General features: G+C 40.7%; 1 protein-coding gene across 1 annotated transcript; it reads right to left on the bottom strand.

Moving 5' to 3' along the window:
- Nucleotides 1-14,485: 14,485 nt before the first annotated feature.
- On the bottom strand, nucleotides 14,486-20,619 carry prdm8b (PR domain containing 8b). Its single transcript, XM_086315462.1, has 4 exons — nucleotides 20,252-20,619; nucleotides 17,395-17,619; nucleotides 16,609-16,840; nucleotides 14,486-16,399 (listed from the first exon to the last, which is right to left on the bottom strand). Exons 1-4 carry the CDS (start codon nucleotides 20,615-20,617, stop codon nucleotides 15,144-15,146), a joined length of 2,079 nt encoding a protein of 692 aa, XP_086171588.1. The 5' UTR covers nucleotides 20,618-20,619; the 3' UTR covers nucleotides 14,486-15,143.
- Nucleotides 20,620-20,895: the final 276 nt, after the last annotated feature.

Here is a 20,895-nt window from a genome sequence, read left to right as displayed (position 1 = left end):
GCTGGGCTCACACTGTGCGATTTTTGGCCCATTTTGAGCCGATTTTTGAGTGATCGGACCGATTTTGGCCTTCATCGTGCGTCGTGTAGTATACGTGGGGTAACGAGAAGTGATTAACACCTCACGACCAGCTCCCGATCATCAATCGCTCGTGAGGGTGTCACCACAGGCGCTCACACTGCTCACGCGCAAACACGTAAACGTTGGTGAAAAAGATGGAGCAGCACAGCTGTGCAGCGTGTGATCTGGACACAAGCGATGGAGGCACAACTTGTAGAACTTTGGAAAGCTCATCCGAGCCTTTTCGATGTGGCATCACAAAATTATCACGACCACAACAACCGTGAAAATAGTTGGATTTACACTGCTGCTCAATCACAGCTGCCTGATCAATGTTTTTCATTAGCAATTTAGCAAAGTTGATGGTGGTGGTGTGTCTGTGTGAGTGAAAGACAGAGAGAGAGAGCGACAGATTTTCTGTTATAACCTTCATGTTATGGAGGCACAGTGTGAGCACTCAGGTCGCATCAGAGCATCGGGCGGTATAGTGTGAGAGTACATCGTGACATACGAACTTCTAACCCCTGCGAGTCAATCGTGCAGTTTGAGCAGGAGCTGAATATCGCGACTGAAAAAAATCGCACAGTGTCTGCCCAGCTTTAGGTTTACTGTCATCCGAGACTTGCACCGCAGAGTCGGCGTTTGTTCCCCTGTTGGCCATGCTTCTTGTTGTGGTCATCTGTTGTCTTCCGGTATTTTCTCCGCAAGCGACCTTTCCTCGACCAATGAGATGAGCGGTAATCTGAATTGTCATAAGTGTGCTGTCAGCTCATTGGTCACAAAGCAGGAGAGGGGCTGGGAATTATGTTTTCAAACAAAGTGTTAATTCCATAAACATTTATAGACTACTTTTGATTCTCACTGTATTACGGGACAAAGTGCGTCCCTTATTAGCTCAATACGGGACGTGTACTTTTGTTTCAAAATACGGGACGATTCCGTATTTTAAGGGACGGTTGGCAACCCTACTAGTGGGAACACAACGAATAGGACTGCACATTTACTCCGACATCATCTTAGTGCAAAGACAAGTGGAAGCAGACAAAAACAACAAGCATGCATGCTACAAACTTTACCCGAGTCATTTAGACAGCTGTTAGCACAGGATTCTCCTTATGGGGACCTGATATGTTTAATATGCTGCTGAGAATATAGCCCAGAAGAAGCTATAGTATAGCTTTTATTTTGGAAAGAGACATTTCTCTGTAATAAACTCTCTTTTCCAAAGATGAGTGATTTCTCGATCAGGTAGATTTATTATTTTTATTACTTTGTTGTTTCAGCAACATTAAATTTAAAAACTGTACGTTTGAGTTAAAATATATATTTATAATTTTAATAAATGACAAATTAAAAAGGCATGAACATTTTTTTTGTATCGAAAAAATATCGAACGGTGTCACCAAAGTACCGAACCGAACCGTGAATTTTGTGTATCGTTGCACCCCTAGTGCCAATGATCTCATTTATGTTACTTGAGAACCTTAACGGAAAAAATGTAAGGATTTCTGAATATCTTTCAAGCTAATATTCAACAAGGGATCTGTTTTTGGACTAAAAATGGAAAAGGAAAAAGAGAATAATGTTACAAAAGTGAGATTAGAAAAGACTTCTGTCTCATGTATAAGTTGGGCTGACTGTGCTACAAGTGGTGTATAAAGTTTATCCTTTCTAAAAATTTGCAAAGAAATGATTTCACAAACTTGTGAAATGTTAGAAACACTACAACCTGCCAAATAAGGATGTAATGAATCTATAAATAAATCAGTTTTTTTAATCAAGTGGGGACTGAATTTACCTACAAATACTTTTATTTATAAAGTTAGTCATTATTTCTTTGTTGTCTTTCTGTGCTTTTTTTCTCTGACTTTTCTTCTTCTTTATGATCTTTGCACTTTTTCTTTTTTTTCTTTTTCTTTTTTTTTAAATTTGTCCGGACGATGTATCTGAGGAGGAGGAATATTTTACATGAAGACACTGATTTGCCTCCAAACACTGACTCAATACTTGAAACATGATGCAAACCAGGACCCTTCAAAGTAAAACTCATGCCTTACTGCTGCAATGAACACACTTCAAAAGCTGCAACTTAACTGTAAAGGAAAATAGTATCTGTTACCAGTTTAGGTCACTGTGGCAATCATAGCAATCACAAACAGGTTTTCAGTACAGCGCTGTGAGATCCACATATGAGGACGTTCATTTTAAAATTCGATAGAGCAGTGGCAGTATAACGTCCTCGTAGGTGGATATCAGGCCCTTGTGGAGCAAAATTTAGTATTTTGGTCTAGAGAACCCAAAATGTGATGTCCACATATGTGGACGCCAGGTCCTAGGAGGTTAAAGACAAGTTCTTCTCTGCTCAAACAATCGTAGCATTTGTGTGCAAATAACTAATGTGAAATAAAAGTAATCACATAAAGCTTAAAGCTTTGTAGTTTCAGACCTACACTGATATGAACAAATGCATTATTTTCAGCATCCATGTGTCCTGCGTGTATGGGTCAGAATTAATGAGCTGTGCCTCAGATTGTTGTATATTATTATGCTTCTGAGCTCGTTCGTGGGAGTGAAATTACTTGTGGACTCTCAGTTGGTGTGTACACTTTCTTTGGTCACTTAATATTTTAGGATGGTTCATCAGGCCTTTCAGTGGTGGCTTGCCCAAAGCTTCATCTATGACTAAAGGGGTCAGCCAAGTTATTCTCATAGTCATCAGCTGTGTCCATATATGATTTACAGTGTTTATACTACTTTGCACAAGAATGTAGGCATGCCCAGCAGTGGGAAGAGGCCACACAGAAATAAATTACTGCCAGCTGATTGTATTGACTTTTAGAAGTGTTACGTCAAGTGTTTCACTGAATCCACAAACATGATGTGGTTCACCCTGATCGGTGCTTTCTTACCATCAGAAGTTCTCGGGAGCCTCGCTGAGATGTCCAGTAGTTGCCACTGGCTGTGTTGTTAAGTCTGCTGGTGACCTCTTTGAGTCCCAGCGGATCTCCATTTTCCCTGAACTTTCCCTTTAACCGAAGTTCAAGGCTGGCTCTGAAAGACAGCTCTGAGAAATTAGAAGAAGTTTAGTAGTTTGAGGAAAAAGGAAGGTCACGGAGGGGGAAATGAAAAATTTGCATGTGATCTGCAAAACCTGGGCTCAGGAGCTTTTTAACCAAACTTCAGACTAAGGTTATAATCAAAGAGCTCTCACGGTAATTAGCAGGACAAGAACACCGCTGCTTGTTTGTTGTTGGATTTCTCAGTTCACTGTCTCCTGGCGGAGCCACAAAGCAGCACCTGTTCACTTGTTACAAATACTCCACCTGTCAGCACTGAAAAGAAGTGTGTGTGTGTGTGTGTGTGTGTGTGTGTGTGTGTGTGTGTGTGTGTGTGTGTGTGTGTGTGTGTGTGTGTGTGTGTATCGTCTCAGCTGCTTCAGCTTCAGTGAGTTTCCAGAGCCAGTTTCCTCATTTCAGCGTAGTTTCTATTGTTCAGAAATGGTAAGTTTTAGGTTTGTTTTCATTCTCTGATGGACACGTCGCATTATTAGGGTATTAATTCAATACACTCTCAATGCACAACTTATCTAATAGTAACAAATTTACTATATCCCAGTTCCAAGCAATTCACAAGCCATATATGGTTAATGTTTGGCATTTGCCTCTGTTAGAGCACATTTATGAATAAAAGAGTTATTTGGTTTTTGTGATAAAATCTAATTAAAAGAGAGAAAAATTCAACCATAACCGAGACATGGATGCAAGAAAAATCATGTTTATGTTACACAAATAAGCAGAAGGAGGTTTCTCATCACTACTGATGTTTGGTTCTTTGAAATTAATCATATATTGAACAGATTCATGTCAATCTGCACAGATCACCACTGAACAAATGGGCACTTTGTGCCAGTCTGTACAACACATGAGGGGCAGTTTTGTGTGTTGCACGTGTGTTTTTTGCAGTTGATGCGCGTAGACGGTGCACACACACACGTTGCAGCTCTTCGTTTTGTTGCAACTGGATTTAGAGCAGGGAGATCTCCTGATCAGGATGATTTTCTACAGTGAAAAGCTTTTTATTGGCCTTCGTTGTACCACATTGGCAGCCATGCAGGGTGGCTCATTCCTTGGCCAAGATTCTCAGCTGATGGTGCTGCTATAGCTCATCTGGTTGAACAGGTGACTCATGTGCTGTAGGCTAGAGTCGCTGCTGCGGAGCCTGGATTTGAGTCACAATAAGTTGTACTAATTTAGGAACGTATAAGCCAAGAATAGAAAAGGTTGCCCTATAGTTCACATATGCATAAAACAGCTTTCTGTGCACACATAGAGAGTGAAACTGCACGAGTAAGCAGACCAGCCATGTCCACCCAGGCCCAGATCAGATTCCTGCAGAGCTCTGGTGTAGTTGCTGAGACTAAGGTGTGGAAGTGTACTGCTTGGATGGATTTCAGGTGCTGAAATGTTCCCTGTGGAGACTTTATTGGAGGTCCTCAGCTCCTGGTAAAACAGCTGAAAAGCAGCTAATTGCAATCCTAGACTTGGAGCTCATCCAGCAGAAAGGAATGGAGCTGTTTGTGCCTGTAGCTGGTACTGTGTGTTTGTGTGCTTCAGATTCCAGCTGACAGCTGGAATTTAAGTGTTTATGGACTCGTTTTCAGTCAAAAATGGATTACATTTTAACCCTGTGTCACATACCAGCTGACACATAAAATTCCATTATGCACATTTCCAAATTGGAGCCAGGTAACTCCAAAAGCACTAACAGCGGGAGAAGGGGGGGGGGGCAGCAAAAACTTAAATCTTAGCACTTTTCACTTCTCCTGAAATGCCAGAAACACATCTGCCAGCAATCAAAACAGAAACTCTCCTTCTCTTCTTTCTGTTCTGGTCAACTCATGATGGTACATCCATTTTTCCACAGATAAAGTCCCTTCTAAAGATATTTACACATGAGACACAGGTCCTTTTTTTTCACTTTAAGTGGTGCCTGGGTGGCCATGGGTTGGAGGACGGAAGATAAATCTGGTCTGTTTTTCCTCACAGGAAACAGCCAGACTGAGCAACACTGATCTTCACTAATCCATTATCCACCTCTGAATCTGGCCCACCCCTGGGCCACCATACATCTTCATTTGGAGCTTTCACTGGGTCTAATCACACACTTGAACTCCCAGCGTACACACATGCATGCACTCCCACAAAACAAAGTCTTGACAGTTCAGGATTAACATATGTGTTTATGCGGCCTTTTCGTTTTCTTTCATCTTGATTTACTAATGGTTTTGACAAGAGGAAAAGTCACTTCAGTCACTGAATACATATCTAAAAGTAGAACTTACAACAACATGCGGCATCTGGAACTGGAGCAGGTTGGGTATATTTCATGAAAGTAGGACTCGCTTTAAAAAAGTAAATTGTTTTTAGTGATCAAAATGTTTTAAAGTATGCATAAATCTTAGTGGATGAGCCTCCACAGAGATTTCTAGGAGCAAAATTTTCTCTAAATACGTCCTTTTATTTCACTTCCAACTAAAATGCGTAATTGGTGATGGCCTGTTGGAGTTCTGAGCAGATACAAATGAACAAGGTTATGAACTAGATGCTAAAAATCTTTAACTCTGTTGGTTGGCGTAAGAACTCCACCCAACTGGCAGTAATGGTGGGACAATTTTCATTATATAATTTTTCGAGGGATCTTATATCCGTTTTCACTCTTGTATGCTTTTCATACAAGTTTCACACAAGACAGATACAAACTTTATAAGATTTATATATATCTTTTCCATATGGGAGAGTTGTAGCTCCTTCACTTCAAAAGTACTCAGCTGAGGTGGTCCAGGCTTTTGATTATCATGCTTCCGGTGTGCCTTCTCTTAGTGGTTTCCCAAGCACACCCAGTTGAGAGGAGACCCAGAGTAAACTTGCAACTCTCTGCAAAGAGAAAATATATATTGTCTTGTTTGGGAGCATCGTAGGATCCCTAGAAGGACCTGGCAAAAGAGACATCTGGGATATTGCACTTAACCTGGCGCCATCATGACCAAACTTTGGATAAGAAAAAGAAATGAAAGGATGGAATTTCAAAAGATAATTATAAACGGAGTAATCAGAAATAATAATGTGAACTGGAGAAAAAGTCACATCCTGATAAAATGCTAATGCTCTTTTATCTATTTCAGCCTCGGTCGCATTTTCACTAGATGCCACTGTGTGCATATGTGCCTGACAACAAATAAATTCAACAGGCAGGTAATATAAATATAATTTTTTATCAGCACTTTTTCCTTCTAATTTGTTCTCTCTAAATCATTTAACCATAGTCATGTGGTCACTACAGCCAACATCACGCAAGAGAAAGCAAGACCAGGACTGGATATAGATTTTTTTTATGTATTTTCTGGTCATTATTTACAGTATAGAAAATATGAATAAATCCAGATAGCTTATAAAAATAAATAAATAAATGACAGCAAATGTGTAAGCAGGAGCTACACTTTTTACTTTGATAACTAGCTTTCACCAAAGGCAGAGGCTAAACAAACAACAGATACCGTAAAGTTTACGGTATCTGTTTACGGCGTAAAGCAAACACCTCAGATGGCACCATGATGTATTATGAAGACCTGGATACTGACACCAAAGCTGACTCAGTCACATGAAAGAAAATAGAAAAAACACTGCTGAAAACCAGTGGCAACACTGTGTCCAGGTCTCTGTGTAAGGTTACTTTTAAAATGTATTCCACTACAGATTACAGATTACATGCCCCCAAAATGTATTCTGTAACGTATTCCGTTACGTTACTCATTGAGAGTAACTTATTCTAAATACTTTGGATTACTTAATATATTATCATGCTTTTTTACAACTACATGAATGTACTATTGCTGTGTGATTTATTACTATTACTGAAGGTTTATCACCATACCAATAGCAACTAGATGTTTAAATCTTAATATAAAATGAGTAACAGTAGGTGGACATTAGGTAAGGCTGCACTTTTTGCAGCGATCTCGTATAGAAAACGATTCGCGGCTCCGAGCCGTAGTAAAGGGACCTCTGGCTAATATGTTGGTGCAGAAAACTAGCTTTACTTCGTTGTCTGGGTCAACTTTGCTAGCGAGAGACAGAGAGAGGCGTTGAAAGGCTGCTCCAACGGAACTTATTGTTTCGTAGGAAAACACGAACACGGCGTACAGTCGAGTCTTAATAGCTTACTTACAACTGGGCTCGTCAGGCACTCTTCTTGGCTGCAGTGGTTATTATTATATTTACATGCTTCCAGCTCCCGTTTCTGCTTGGTGACAGCTCGTACTTTTCCACTCACATAACGGGTATGGCAGTCCGTTCTCCCTGCAGCACGGACTACACTGCCCATGAGGCTACATTCTTTAGGGCGATGCCTGTAACACTCTGCCTGTTGCCTTCATATTAAATAATTTTAAAAAATATTTCTTCATGTCATTATGAGACGGGAGATTAAGACACGGGCATTTGAGCCTCTTAATGTGTGTTTTGTTTGGGTTTCCACCCACGTGGAATTACCAAAAATAGGGTATAGCCTAACATACAATGACCCGCTACAATATGAAACAGGAAAAGGCCGCCGTGTAATCCATTTATTTCAAAAAAGTAACTTTTTTTTCCCAACAAAGTAACTGTATTCTGAATACCACCGTTTTAAACGGTAACTGTAACAGAATACAGTTACTCAGATTTTGTATTTTAAATACATAACGGCGGTACATGTATTCCGTTGCTCCCCAACACTGGGTGCTGGTCAGTGTGGATCATAGCCATGGAAGTCCAGCCACCCATTTCACAAAGAAAGACTCTCCAGCTCTCGTCCACAGCATGTCTTTTGTCCCGTCTTCCTCCCATCATCCCAACTGGTAGCAGACGACCGCCCCTCCCTGAGCTTTGTTGTGTTAAAGGTTTCTTCCTGTTAAAAGGAGTTTTTCCTTTCCACTGTCGCCAAGTGCTTGCTCATAGGGGGTCGTTTGATTGTTGGGTTTTCTCCGTGTCATTGTAGAATCTTTACCAACTGTTGTTGTGATATATTTATATCGATAAAATGAATTGAATTAAGAAAAAATAATCATCTGTCATTTTTTTCTGTCTGCTGCTGATCTGTTTACATCGTATATGGTGGTCCAGAGTATCTGAAACCTGTGGATTTTACAGTGTCCTTTTCTGGTTAATGCTCTGTTCAAGCCCTTGCTTGGTTTGTAAAATCCAGGCTCACATAACTGCTTTTTAAGTACAATTCTGACATGTTTTTAAATCCGATTTTCTTCCTCACTCTTCACCTGATGACTTTTGTCAAATTTAGCAAATCATTCACATTCAGATTGTTTTATTTCTTTTTGTGCACTTTTAACTGCCTAGTGGGTGTTTGTGTGTGTCGCTGATGTTGTCGTGAGTTTAAAGTGGACGGCTACTGGTGGTAAAGAAGTAAGATATCGTATGCAGTTTTAGCCATCGTCCTAGAAAGATGGGCACATGACAGGCCAACATTCATCTCGAGCCAAGAAGCACAGAGTCATCCAGCACTGCGGTCATTACTGTGACTGATAAAGTTGGGTTGACTTTCATGACATGTGGGGTGCAGAAGACAGGGGGGAAGGGACAACATGCCAACCGGGTCTCAAAGAAAACTGTGTGCTATGGCTGTTATGGAGATGTGCTTCAAAAGGAAGGAGGAGGGGGGCCTCAGCAGCAGAATGTGTAACAAAGTAATACGACCACATTCAGAGTCACTGGCTCTGGCTGCGTGAAGCGCCGTGTCTACATCATGTGACCAGTATGCTGAAAATACACAACGAGTCATTACTTTTACAACAATCACTACAATCAGTGTTACACAACAAATTTGTCTTTAACCACTTTTTACCAAGTAGTTTTGTTTTCTATGTGTATCATTAAAAAATTGTGTAACTCTTTTCTGAGGTGTTTGGTTCCAGTCACTGTACCACATGCACTGCACAGCCTGCACACACACACACCTTCAACCTTCAGCTACAGGATAAGGTTATCAACATATGAACATCTACATCCAAAATGGTCCTGTCACTGTTTGCCTTTTACACTTCTTTCTTCCACATTCGGTGCTTTTTCTCCATTCCCTTCAAAGCCTCCGTAATCTCATCGTGCCTGAAACTTGCACAGGATATGTTGAGTGTAGTGGTTTCATGTAAGTGTTGTCCCCCCAAAAATTAATATATTTAATGTTGTTATTTAGCCTTCTAACAGAATTCATGGATAATTTCAGCTAAGAGAAAGTTTTATACAAATTAGATCATGTAAATGAGGGAAATAGGAGACAGAAATTAAAAATAATCTGCAAAATCAAACACGCAGAGCTGTGGTCACCTCTTGTGAAAGGCTTGTAAGGGAGCAGCTGAAAGTAGATTCAACCAAGAACCAAGAAATCCTCAAAAATGCAGAAAATATATGATCTTATATTTTACTTACTCTACCAAACCTAAATAACAACTTTCACCATGAGCAGCATATCTCTGGTTCCTCCTGAAAAAGGTGTTTATAGTGTTCTTGGAATTATCCCAGTTCTCTTAATGTGAAGTTAGTGGATTTTATTTTTTATTTTTAAGTGAGGATTAAATGATTTTCTCCTGATAAAATTCAGTTTAAAACATTAACGTCCACAAATATCATTGTGTTTAATTACAAAAATGTTTCAGTGCTTTTTGTTTAATTTCTAGATGCTTTCTCTTAGCTTTAACTTTTAACATAAATAGTCTTCAAAGCATTCACCAGCAGTGCTGTCTAACCCAATGCTTTTAAGACCACGTATGCTCAAGCTGGAGAAACTACAATGTTAATATTACAATATTTGTATTTTTCTTAACCTGGTAAAACAGGAGGTCATATTTTGTTGTCCTGTTGAGTCCTATGACTACCTATGTAGCTATGTACCTATAAATGTACATTTTATTAAGGGTCTTTTATATTATACTGCTGTTTTTTTTTTTAACAAGGTGCAGCTGTGTATACTGTATTTAGCCACCTGTTTCCCAGCCTTGCAGTACTATCTGCAGACTCTTTGCCACGATTTGAAGAATCTGAGAATCAGACGACAGGTAGAGTCTCAGAGAGAGAGCGACATGCTCGGGGTGGACTTGATGTGTAAATTTGTCCCTGTCAGCAGACTTGTAGATTGAGTGCATTGTGAGTCAGAAATAGCGCGAGTGCACAGGAGATGGTGCTGTTTGTGTATATTTAGACATTCAAAAAATAATGATATGACAGCGACATCACATCAGATAGCAGCATGAGGAGCTGGCCTTGCGTAAACCCTGGATTAGGACTTGAAAACAGCTTGCGTTTGTAAGCAGGGCCGCAGGCCAGGACTCACGCTGTGTGAAATCGATACTTCTGATCTGAGCTTTTCTTTCACAGCCTTGTTAGCTCGATGTCCCAACCCTTTGCGCACACAGGACACCTGTGTTTGGAGCTCCTGAGCTCAGCACATGCTCCAGGAGCAACGTTAGTGGCTCCTGTTACTCTGAGATCGTCAAAAGTCAGTTTGAAACCACGTTGTACTGCACAGCTTTTTCAGTGTCGGTCGCAGAGAATACGAAACATGCTAAGTTTTTAAAAAGCGTGTCCACTGGAATTATTCTTAATATAAGCAAGAGGTTACTGGGGCTCCTACAATAGAAACCTTCAATGTGGGTTTCATTTATAGGTTCAGCGTCAGATTTCACAGCAGCTCTAACCGGATGTGTCTGCAGTACCAGCACCTTCGCTAAAGCTGTAATGGTTAGAAAAACACTGCCCTTGGAACCTGAGCTGCAGAGCTCATCGCCAAACATGAGACTACTGTACTGTAGTTACTGTCATTCATTGCAGTAATAGGTCCATGATTGCAGAAGACGTGTTTTTACACGCTGGTGTGGTGTCTCCATAGCTGCATCAGAATAAACTTCGTACCATACTGCACTGAAATGTAACTCGGGGTGGATCGCTGTCTCTCAGTGAAATGAAGGAATATGTTTAACTAAAATCTCAGGCAAAGTCACAACTCGGGAAAATTTTAACTGACGACTTTCTGACAACATATGTGATCACGCAGCAGTTAGCACAGAGAGATGCAGTGTTGGCTTTTCGTAGTTAACATTAGGGGAATATATAAGTAAAGCTACATCATGCAGAAACCTTTAGAAGGAAATAAATCAGTGCCAACATTTGAATTTGACAGCAGTCCACCTACACCGCTCCCCTCTGTCCTGATTTCCTCCCATCAAGTGACACAAGAGTCAAACCCCACTAAATATCAATAACCCTACTACTACAAGTCAAACTGAAGAGTGTTACTGTCAAGGTCTTCTTGTCCTGATAAAGCAGTGCTTTTGTGTCAGCATAACTTCATTCATAACTACATTCAGCATCTTATTATAAAGAAAGAGATCCAGAAGAACAACAGAAAGAGGAACACAAGACTAAAGGTGGGTATTAGAAAGGGAAAATAGAAGGCAGACTGGGCACGGGTAAAAAGAAGTAAATACAGATAAACCCACAGTTACAAAAACAGGAAGCAAAGCAGCAAGGAAGTCACTGCAGCTTATGGTTTAGTCATGAACAAACCTGTTAAACCAAAGGAAGTTTTTGTCCTCTGAGTTTATCATGAAGCGTTAAACAAAAATAATCTTGGCTCTCTTCTTCTAAGTTTACATCTGCAGAAATCTTCCCATCTTGTGCATGCAACACATCGTAAGTTTTAAAGCTGGACTAACAAACTAAAACCAAAGAAGGGTCCAGAAGCCATGTTTCCTATCAAATAACTGAACTTGTCTGAGGTCTTTGTACCTGTTTGTTCATTTCCCTGCTAGATGTCAGCGTCAGCTAAATGCCTGAAATGTAAAAATGTAGTGTGACTGGGGCAGGAGGCCAAATGGAAGTGCCAGCTTAGCAGAGATATAAACTGTCCCGCGCTGCTCCGCGATGAGTGATGCAGTGACAAATGTGACACGGGGGGGAAGCTGGGGCCCAAGAGGGACGATGACACCAGCAGCGAAGCACGAGGGTACAAAATATCACAGGAGCGTCCGGGCTGTGAGGAGAGGGCGAGCGGTGATAGTTAACGATGGCCTCGCTTCCCGTCGATCGCATGCCTTTACGGTGAGACTGACCTGTTTGGATTGCTGTAGTGGGAGGTGTGTGTCGCTCTGAGATGAGATGCAACATGCGGACATGTGCACCGGTTTGTAATTTATCATCATGTGAGCCTCGCAGATTCCTGCTGTATCCACTCCTCTCAGCCTCTACCACTTTATGTGCTTTTGCTCTCCATCCAGCACATTCTCACTGCAGCGCCAGTTCTAGTTTTGTTTTCTTTGCTCTCCTGAGTGATGCAGTTCAGCCTAAAGCTTTACATTACACAAGAAGATGACCTAATAAATATCCTTTGTCTGCTTATTTAAACAGGCATCCTTCCTCTCGTATCCTGCATTGCAGTTTTTCTGTTTTTCACCCAGAAGCAGACGTTTTTAACACCTTATCCTCACACAGATTTGGTTTCAGGTTTTCAGATGTCTGTCTAAGAAGAGGGATCCATTTTCTCCAGAATTATGTTTTCCTACTTTAAATGCTCATTTCAAAGTTTTCACTTTAATAGTAATTATGCAGAGCTGAGAACTGTGCTTTGCAGGCACCATAGAGTTCTGAACAAATACAGAAAACTCAGCAATTCAGGCTCATGCAGCCCTGTGTCCTCATACAAGTGGTTTCTGGGAAATGACGCCGAGCTTCAGCGTGCTGATGATGTGGTTTCCCAGGAGCTGTTTTCTTTTTAACCCTTGACACTTGAACTGGGAAAACTACGGCTGTGATATTTTACCATATACTCTTTGATGCTTGTGTACTTTTAGTGTTCAAATATTCATTCCTCCATGAACCAGTGTCACAGTGGATTTGAGACACAGTTGATATTTTAGTTTTCAGAAACAATAGAAATATATATATATATATATATATATATATATATATATATATATATATATATATATATATATATATATATATATATATATATATATATATATATATATATATATATATATATATATATATATATCAGCCATGGTCATATAGGGATATTGTCATGGTTACAGGTATGAGTCATATAATGATTCTGATGAGTCGTTAAAAACAAAGATCTTAAATTACATATAATTTAAGGGTTTTAGTTTTCCACATATATATCCTAACACGTTATGGCTGCCCAGTGGGATCTCCGCTTGTGCAGTTTGCTCACAGACCACTTGATGGCGCGCTCGAACCAGTTTCTGTTCAGCTCGTGGCCTGAAACGTTTCCTACCCGGTGTTTTTTTTTTTTTTTTTTTTTTTTTTTTTTTTTTTTTTGATATTTGCGTTTTCATAACGTGGTGGAAATAAGGAGTACTGATCCAAAAATATTATCACGTTTTACTTTCTATCACTCTGTTTTTTGTTTGCTTGTTTGATTTTCTTTGACATAAATATCCTGCAGATTAAAGGTCACCGTCGGGCTGATAGACGGTTGTTATTTGGGTGTTACAGCAGCACTTCACTGCTGTCTTCAGTTTGCGGCGTGTTTAAAAAATTATAAATTTAAATTATTTGCACCTATTGATTTATGGGAAACTCGTGGCGTCTCTGTAACTGGCTGTTCACGGTTCTTCAAAGAAAAAAATAAGTCTAATGATTTAATGGAAACGAATCGTAAATGTAGGCGTACGGCGCGGATTTTATTCAGTAAAGTAAAACAATAGGTCGCTTACCGAGAAGCCTGAAAATCATGGCCATGTATTTTTTGCTTTAAATAAAAAAAATAAATAAAAATAAAGACTAAAAAAAAAACAGTCGGAACATTTTATATATATATATATTTTTTTTCTTTTACATAAACTTTATTTCGATAAATACAAGACCGTATTATCAACGGGAAACACCCAATGTGCAGGTATGATAAAGGTTTTTTTTTTAATTATTTTAAAGTTTAATTAAGAGGATAATGTGTCCTACCTAAATAAAGACAATGGCTGTAGTAATAATAATAATAATAATAATAATAATGCTCATTTCCAAGGAGGAAACATAGTAGATAACCATATATCCATATAATGTACAATAAATATTTCATCATCAGATTTATTAACTGTAATAGTGTCTTTGTTTTCGAGTGTGTTGGGAAAAAAATTTACATAATATGTTTATATTTATTTTAGTAACACTGAGCTTTGGCAATATATAAAATCAATTTCTTATAAAAAATGTAAATAAGGTAAAATAAGGTGGTTTTGTCCACTTTTTGCATCCCTAAAATTAATGTTATAATGTATGAATACAAAACACAGAATATATAAAGATTTTATTTAATATATATTTGAGTTGCAGTCAAAAAAAATCCATGAAGGCCACAGTTTGAAAATAAAGCTATTTTATTGTCAATGCATTCAACATGATTAGATAAACTATCAAGTAGTAAATTCCCGCAAAAGGAAGAAACACTGAAACTATTCCCCACTGACACAAAATATTACACTTTGTATTTGAAATAAAACAAATTATTTACATTGTAATGTATAGACTGCATCTTAAATCAATATCATTTCATATTACATGCACTCTGAAATATAGTCTGACATAATATCCCCAATTTGTGTCCATATTGGTTGTAGACATGAAAAAACTCGCTGCGTTGTAAACCATGATGTATGACTACATTTGTCATTTTTCTCTATATTTGCATTTATATGATATAAAATACAACTTACTGTACAATTACACATATTTAAATCTTCCCTTATTCTCAAACTTTTAAGTGAACTTTTCATAAATAGATTCATTTTTGAAGTCAAAATGCATTTGCATACACCCAAAACATTAATTGTTTTTACAGGGGAGTAAAAGCAAACAGACAGAAAAGGAATTCAAAGATTATAGTCCAAAGTGAAAGTAAGTGCAAGGGGTGTTCTTGTGTTTTTAAGTGGTCTATTTCCAGTTGGAGTGCTTAAATCCAGGCAGGTTGACAATCCGTCCATGTTAAACAAAAGTCTCGTCCTTGTTAGTTTCAAAAAGTCAGTTATGGGAGGTCATGTGACGTGACAAGTGATGCCGTTCCCGGAAGGACTCGTTGCATATGGGGCACTTGAGCTTCTCCTCGCGCCGCCGCTTGACCAGAGGCTCCATGGAGTACTCCTTTTTGTGGTGGGATCGCATGTGGTAAACCAGGTCTGAGGTCATGCGGAAGGAGGCGTTGCACTTGGCGCACCAGTTCTGAGCGGGCAGACAGAGCGAGGTGAATGAGGGAGGCAGCAGGGTGAGAGCTGAGGGCATCTGAAGCTGGATAGGTCCGGAGTTCTTGGGCCAGAAGGTGGTGGCGTAGACAAAGGGGTTCTGCTTGGCCATGCCACCCGGCACGGGGCAGTTGGCGCCCAGTTCTGCACCCTGCAGCTTGGCAGCAAGGTGGTCAGCCTGGTAGAGTCTGTTGGAGGAGATGGTGTCGCCCACCGCTGGGTGGCAGTCCAGCAGCTTGGGTGGCATCACCAGTGGTGAGATCTGCGAAAAGGAGCGAGATGGCTGACTGAAGGCACTCTTCCTCTCCCCACCACTGCCACCTCCTTGCTGGCTGACGGAGGTGAAAGCACTGCCCATGGGCGAGCTTTGGGGCGGCTGCGTCTCTGACAGCACAGACCTGATGCTAAGGTGTTTCTCCGAGGGGTTGCTGCTGGGCCGACCTCCATCTTTGTTTTCAGAGTTGGAGCTTTGGAGACTTTTGCTGCTGCTGTGCTGTTTGGAGTGCTGGGCTGACTTAACCTCAGTAAAGGCGCTGCGCTTTACCTCTCCCAGCTCTATGGAGCCTGGTGGGGAGAAGGACCGGTGGTTGTCCTCTAGGCCATATGCACCTCTGTAATTCTGCACAGACGTTGCAAGCTCATCTTTAGACTTGGACTGCGGAAGGCTGGGTCCTCTGCACTCCCTGTCCTCTATTTCGGAGAACTTCCTCTTGCCCGAGCTCTCGCTGCAGATCTCGGCCTCCTTGTCACTCGGCGGGCTGGTCCGGTTGTTCTCTAGATCCCTGGCTAGGTTATGAAAGTCTGTGGAGGGTTTATTGTTGTCCTGATGACTGCTGAAACCTTCGGAGCGGACTACCTTTGGGCTGGTCCTGGTTGGGGTTGCGTTTAGTCGCTCTGTGCCGCTGTCTTTGCTGGGCTCCTCGTCGGCTGCAGCAATGCTCTGCAGTCTCTTGGTGCAACGGAACCGGAGATGGGCCAAGAAAGGGAACTCAAACTGGAACCGCTGGCTGCAGTCCGGACAGGAGTGGTGGGATGAACCTAACCGGAGGACAAAAGGAAATTATTGAAAATTTACTTCAAGAATATGACCTTTGTACTGCACTGCAGTAAATATAACTTTATGTATTCTTTAGTGCATTGTGTGAAGCCTGCATCGGATGAAATCAAAGTAAAAACTAAAAGAAGAAAACAATAAATGTCATGGTTTAAACACAAGCTGAAACACTTTACTGTCTTGACTGGCTCACCTTTGCTTTTGGGAGGCACTCTGCTGGAACTGAGCAGCAGCAGGTCGATGAGGTCTTTGCCGTACCAGACCAGCAACTCCTCGTCCTTCTCGATGCGTCGGAGCGAGCGGTAGAAGAGCTGGCCGTTCTTCACGTAGGCCTCCAGGTTCTGCTCCTCTTTGTCCCGGGCTGACTGGACCAGCCGCAGCCACATCAGGCCCTCCGAGGTGCTGTTGGCCGCTGAAGTGTCCACCTGTGCCATCAAGCAAGAGCATTTTGGGTTAATACTTAAATAATTAATTTCAAATTATTTCCACCCCATAAACCTCTCAGGCTGTTTTTTAGATGCAAATGGGAAGAGAGAATTACCCCCAAACTGCTGCAGAAACAAGGAGGGCACAACGTGTATTTTTATAGTTTGGAATCTAAGTTTAAAAAAATAATTCAGGGAAGACAAAAAATGTTCACAATGCTTTAATAAACCTAATTTTCCACTTGAAATTAAGCAAATTACTATAGCTATTAAAAACAAGCAAAATCTACTAGTATGTCCCTATAAGATTTTAGTGACCATATATGTTTTTTTATTCCTTTTTTTAGCCTTTTGGTTTTCATCTCTAGGGATATATTTAATTATTGGACAGAAATAAATGCACAGAAATTTAAAAACATTGTCATTTTAGGCCAGTTTAGATGCCAATCAGTAAAATCTGTCTTCAGTCATAATTGAGCTAATTAAAACCTGTATAAGGGATGCATTAAAATAAAATTATTTCAAATTTGTGATCAAAATAAAGCTCCACTTACCCTGAATATATAAGGTGCTGTGCGCTTGTCGGTGGATTTCAGAGCTATGAAGGCGATGCTGTCATACAGAGACGTGTGGCTCAGCACGCAAGGCCCGAAAATGGCGTTTTCCGGGATGTCGCACGTTGTGTAGACGCTCGTAAAAATGTCCGTGAGACACTGCTGCACCGCTTTGGCGTCCCCATCCCACACCAACTTCTGAGAGCTGGACTCCTCCATGTCACACTGCGGACACATGGAACCACGAGAAACCAGCGTCAGTACAGGCCTCAAAAATGTCTAACGGAAAGCATCAAATTTCCTCTTTTTTGTCCCCAAAATGCGTAATTTCCTCTTTAATATATTCATCAAGCAAAAACAAATCACACATTGGAGCCTAACCTTTGGTTATTTAGTGGATTATACCCTCCGCTGTACCAGCTGATAGGAAATAAATCTCTTCCTAGACAGATTGGCTAAACCAGCTGTCAAGGGCGTCGTTGAGGGGCCCGTTTTTTTCCCTTTTAATTTATTCAAACCACGTAATAAGTTCATGACGGCAACACTTTCAGCATATTGATGATGTAGTTTCCCAATATCCGATTATATAACAATCACAATAAACAAAGCGACAATAAAAAACTAAATCAGAGATGAGTGATCACGTGATTTTTTTTCATTAATATATAATAATAATAATAATAATAATAATAATAATAATAATAATAATAATACTTATTATTATTATTATTAACAATAATAATAATAATGCTGTCTGTAAAAATAAGCGATATGTGTATAGGAATAAAACAATCTAGAATGTTTTCTTGTTAACAATAGTATACACGGCTATTAATCCAATCAGATTATTATTATATAATGTTCGCATAAGTGATATAATAAAGTATTAATGCTAATTTTAACATAAGAAGGCCTTCGCGGACTCCCTCAATGTCCTCTCTGCCTGATGCAAGAAAAATGAAAATGAAAAATTACTATGAAAAAAAAAAAAGTTTGGTACTTCAGTATTTCCAGGTGCTTCCTGTTAAAGCGTTTACTGTATTTCCTACAGTTCCCAGAGTCGCTTTTAACGTCCTTACTTTTCCAGTGAGCTGACTGTGCTTCACGCTTGTGTGATCATTGATTTTTCTATAAATATTATCTTTATCCATTTAATATCGTGTCTGGTTTTGTTGGATTTCTCACATTGTCTGAAGACTGTTTTTGTTACAAAGGAGAAAAAAGAGAAGGATAATAAGACGACGGCGCCCTCAGTAGGAGCTGGTGAGGTCCGAGCACGTCCAACGGAGAGAGCATGTCCAATGGGTTTCAAGTGGACTGTCAAAGTCAGTGATTTCATGTCAGCCAACCTTTCTCTCCTTTCTACAAGCGGCAGCGTATGTCGCCTCATTACCATAATCCGCCACTTTCCCCTCTGAGACTGTAATTAAAGCAGCACGACCAGTTAATTATTTCTTTTCTCCCTTTCTAACCTCTGAATGTGTGTGTTTAGACGGCTGCGTCTCTTTCACTCCCTCCTCTCCTCCCCTCTTCCTCCTCTGGCGTTTAAATACTGCAGAATCTGTGCGCGGAAGCCTGCACCTGATGCACATTTGTTCGGCCGTAAATTAGGCACAAAGGACGGCAGAAATAAATAAATAAATACAAACAATAAATTCAGACAAATAGCTTTTCCTTAAGACGCCATTTCTAAATTGTTGAAATGATATGTTGTATATAATGTTCTCTGATCACTGTTTGGTTTATTTTAGCAACAGCAAAATATGAATAAAAATGATTTACTGTTGTACTTTGGGCCTATAACAAAGTAACTATAATTAACAGTTTAGAGTGCAGTTGTTATTATATGATAATAATAATAATTATTATTATTATTATTTTTCATAGTCCACGAGGCGCGGTCTTGGCACAGTTCGTGCAAAAAAATGAAGCCATTAATTAGAAAATCGTTAAAGTATCATTTAAAAGCTCCACAGCTGGGATAAAGGTCTGTGCACTCTTGCGCGCAGGGAGAAACGTGGCTTTTGCGCGTAAATGTGATCCGGTTCAGAAATAAACGGGCGGATATTGATAACTGCTCTCGTGCCGGTGATTGGCGGTGGGAACAGATGAGCTACCGTCTGTTTGTCCCCGGTATCCGCAGTTGTTTTGTCGCTGCAAAAAGAGAAAAAGCGATGCTTTCCTCTGGTTTGGCTTCTACTGTTATTTATTATTTTCATTAGTATTATTGTTTTAAAAGAAGTGTGGAAATTTGATTAAATAACAAAGAACAGCTGTCACTGAAGTCGGCTGATTTATAGGATTTTGTAACTTCGTAAACGTTTAGCAGCAGCAGGAAGATTCTCTGGAACATTTTGCGCACACAGCCTTTCCAAAGCGGATCCCGGCGCTGCGATGTGAAGCTAAAAAAATTGTTTCCGGCACTAAACAGAACCTCTTTATGTTCAAAGGAACCCAGATAGTCGCTTGAGGTGGATGAAAGCCTCACAAATTATCGGGTGACTGATATGAGTCAAGGCCAGGCTCGAATTAATAAAAAAGAGACACCGAGCGGCGTGTTTGTACATCCAAACTGGAGGAAAGCAGCCACCCTCTCCCTCCAAACCCGCTGCAGGTGGGGGTGAGCTGAAACTGGGGGGTGTTTCACCCATCCGCTAAAACTGTCCCGAATCAGCGCTGTGATTGAACTGCGACAGCGAGGAAACATCTGCGTTTGCTTTATTTTACCCCCTATTTTTTTCCTGCTGTTTATTCTGCAGGACGCGTGCCGCGCAAAGCGAACCCACCACCCAACCCACCCCTTTTTCCTGCTCCAAAACTATCCGAACCACACACAGCTTTCACGTCACAGACCTACCTTTCCGTCGATGAGGAGGGAACAATAATCCACAAACGATTTGAGAGCGATGCTGCGAATCAATGCGGGGGAAAAAAGCCCCGAAAAGACGAGAGGGGGGATGCGGTGACGGTGATGGAGGTGATGATGGAGATGGTGATGCGCTCCCGGGCTGCTCCGTAGTATCAGTACATTTCCTCCCCAGTGTGCTGAAAGTGACAGTGCTGCTGCTGCCGCCGACACTGGCAGTGAAGGAGCGGGGCAGGGAGAGAGAGCTGCGCGGATAAAAGCAGACAGAGAGAGAGAGGGGGAGAGAGAGGCGTGCAGATGGGGCCCGATGCTCTGGCTGACTGGCACACCGACACACACTTTTTGTTTGCGGCACATAATCTACCCAATGAGGCGTGTCACTCTCCGTCTCCTCCCTTTAACTCTTCACTGGCCGACTGTCATTTCGTGCGATTTATGGATGTGCGGAGGGATAAAGACCCCTCTCACCCCCGCCCATTATTATTGTAATTCAGATGACAATAGTTGGTGGTTGTATTGGTCGGAATAAAGTGACATTTAAGTTGAAGATTTCTATTGTGAGGGGAGAGGAGAGAAGCCAACAGCAGCTTCGAGTTGTCGAGAGAATAAAAATGTTCTTCCATCATCATCATTAT

Source organism: Aulonocara sp. 'chitande type north' Nkhata Bay, linkage group LG12 (genome assembly GCF_057382095.1).
Source record: "Aulonocara sp. 'chitande type north' Nkhata Bay isolate Kocher_YH1m ecotype deep benthic linkage group LG12, A_spYH_male_GT1.1, whole genome shotgun sequence".
In the NCBI taxonomy this organism is placed as follows: domain Eukaryota; kingdom Metazoa; phylum Chordata; class Actinopteri; order Cichliformes; family Cichlidae; genus Aulonocara; species Aulonocara sp. 'chitande type north' Nkhata Bay.
This window is presented reverse-complemented; position numbering and strand designations above follow the sequence as displayed.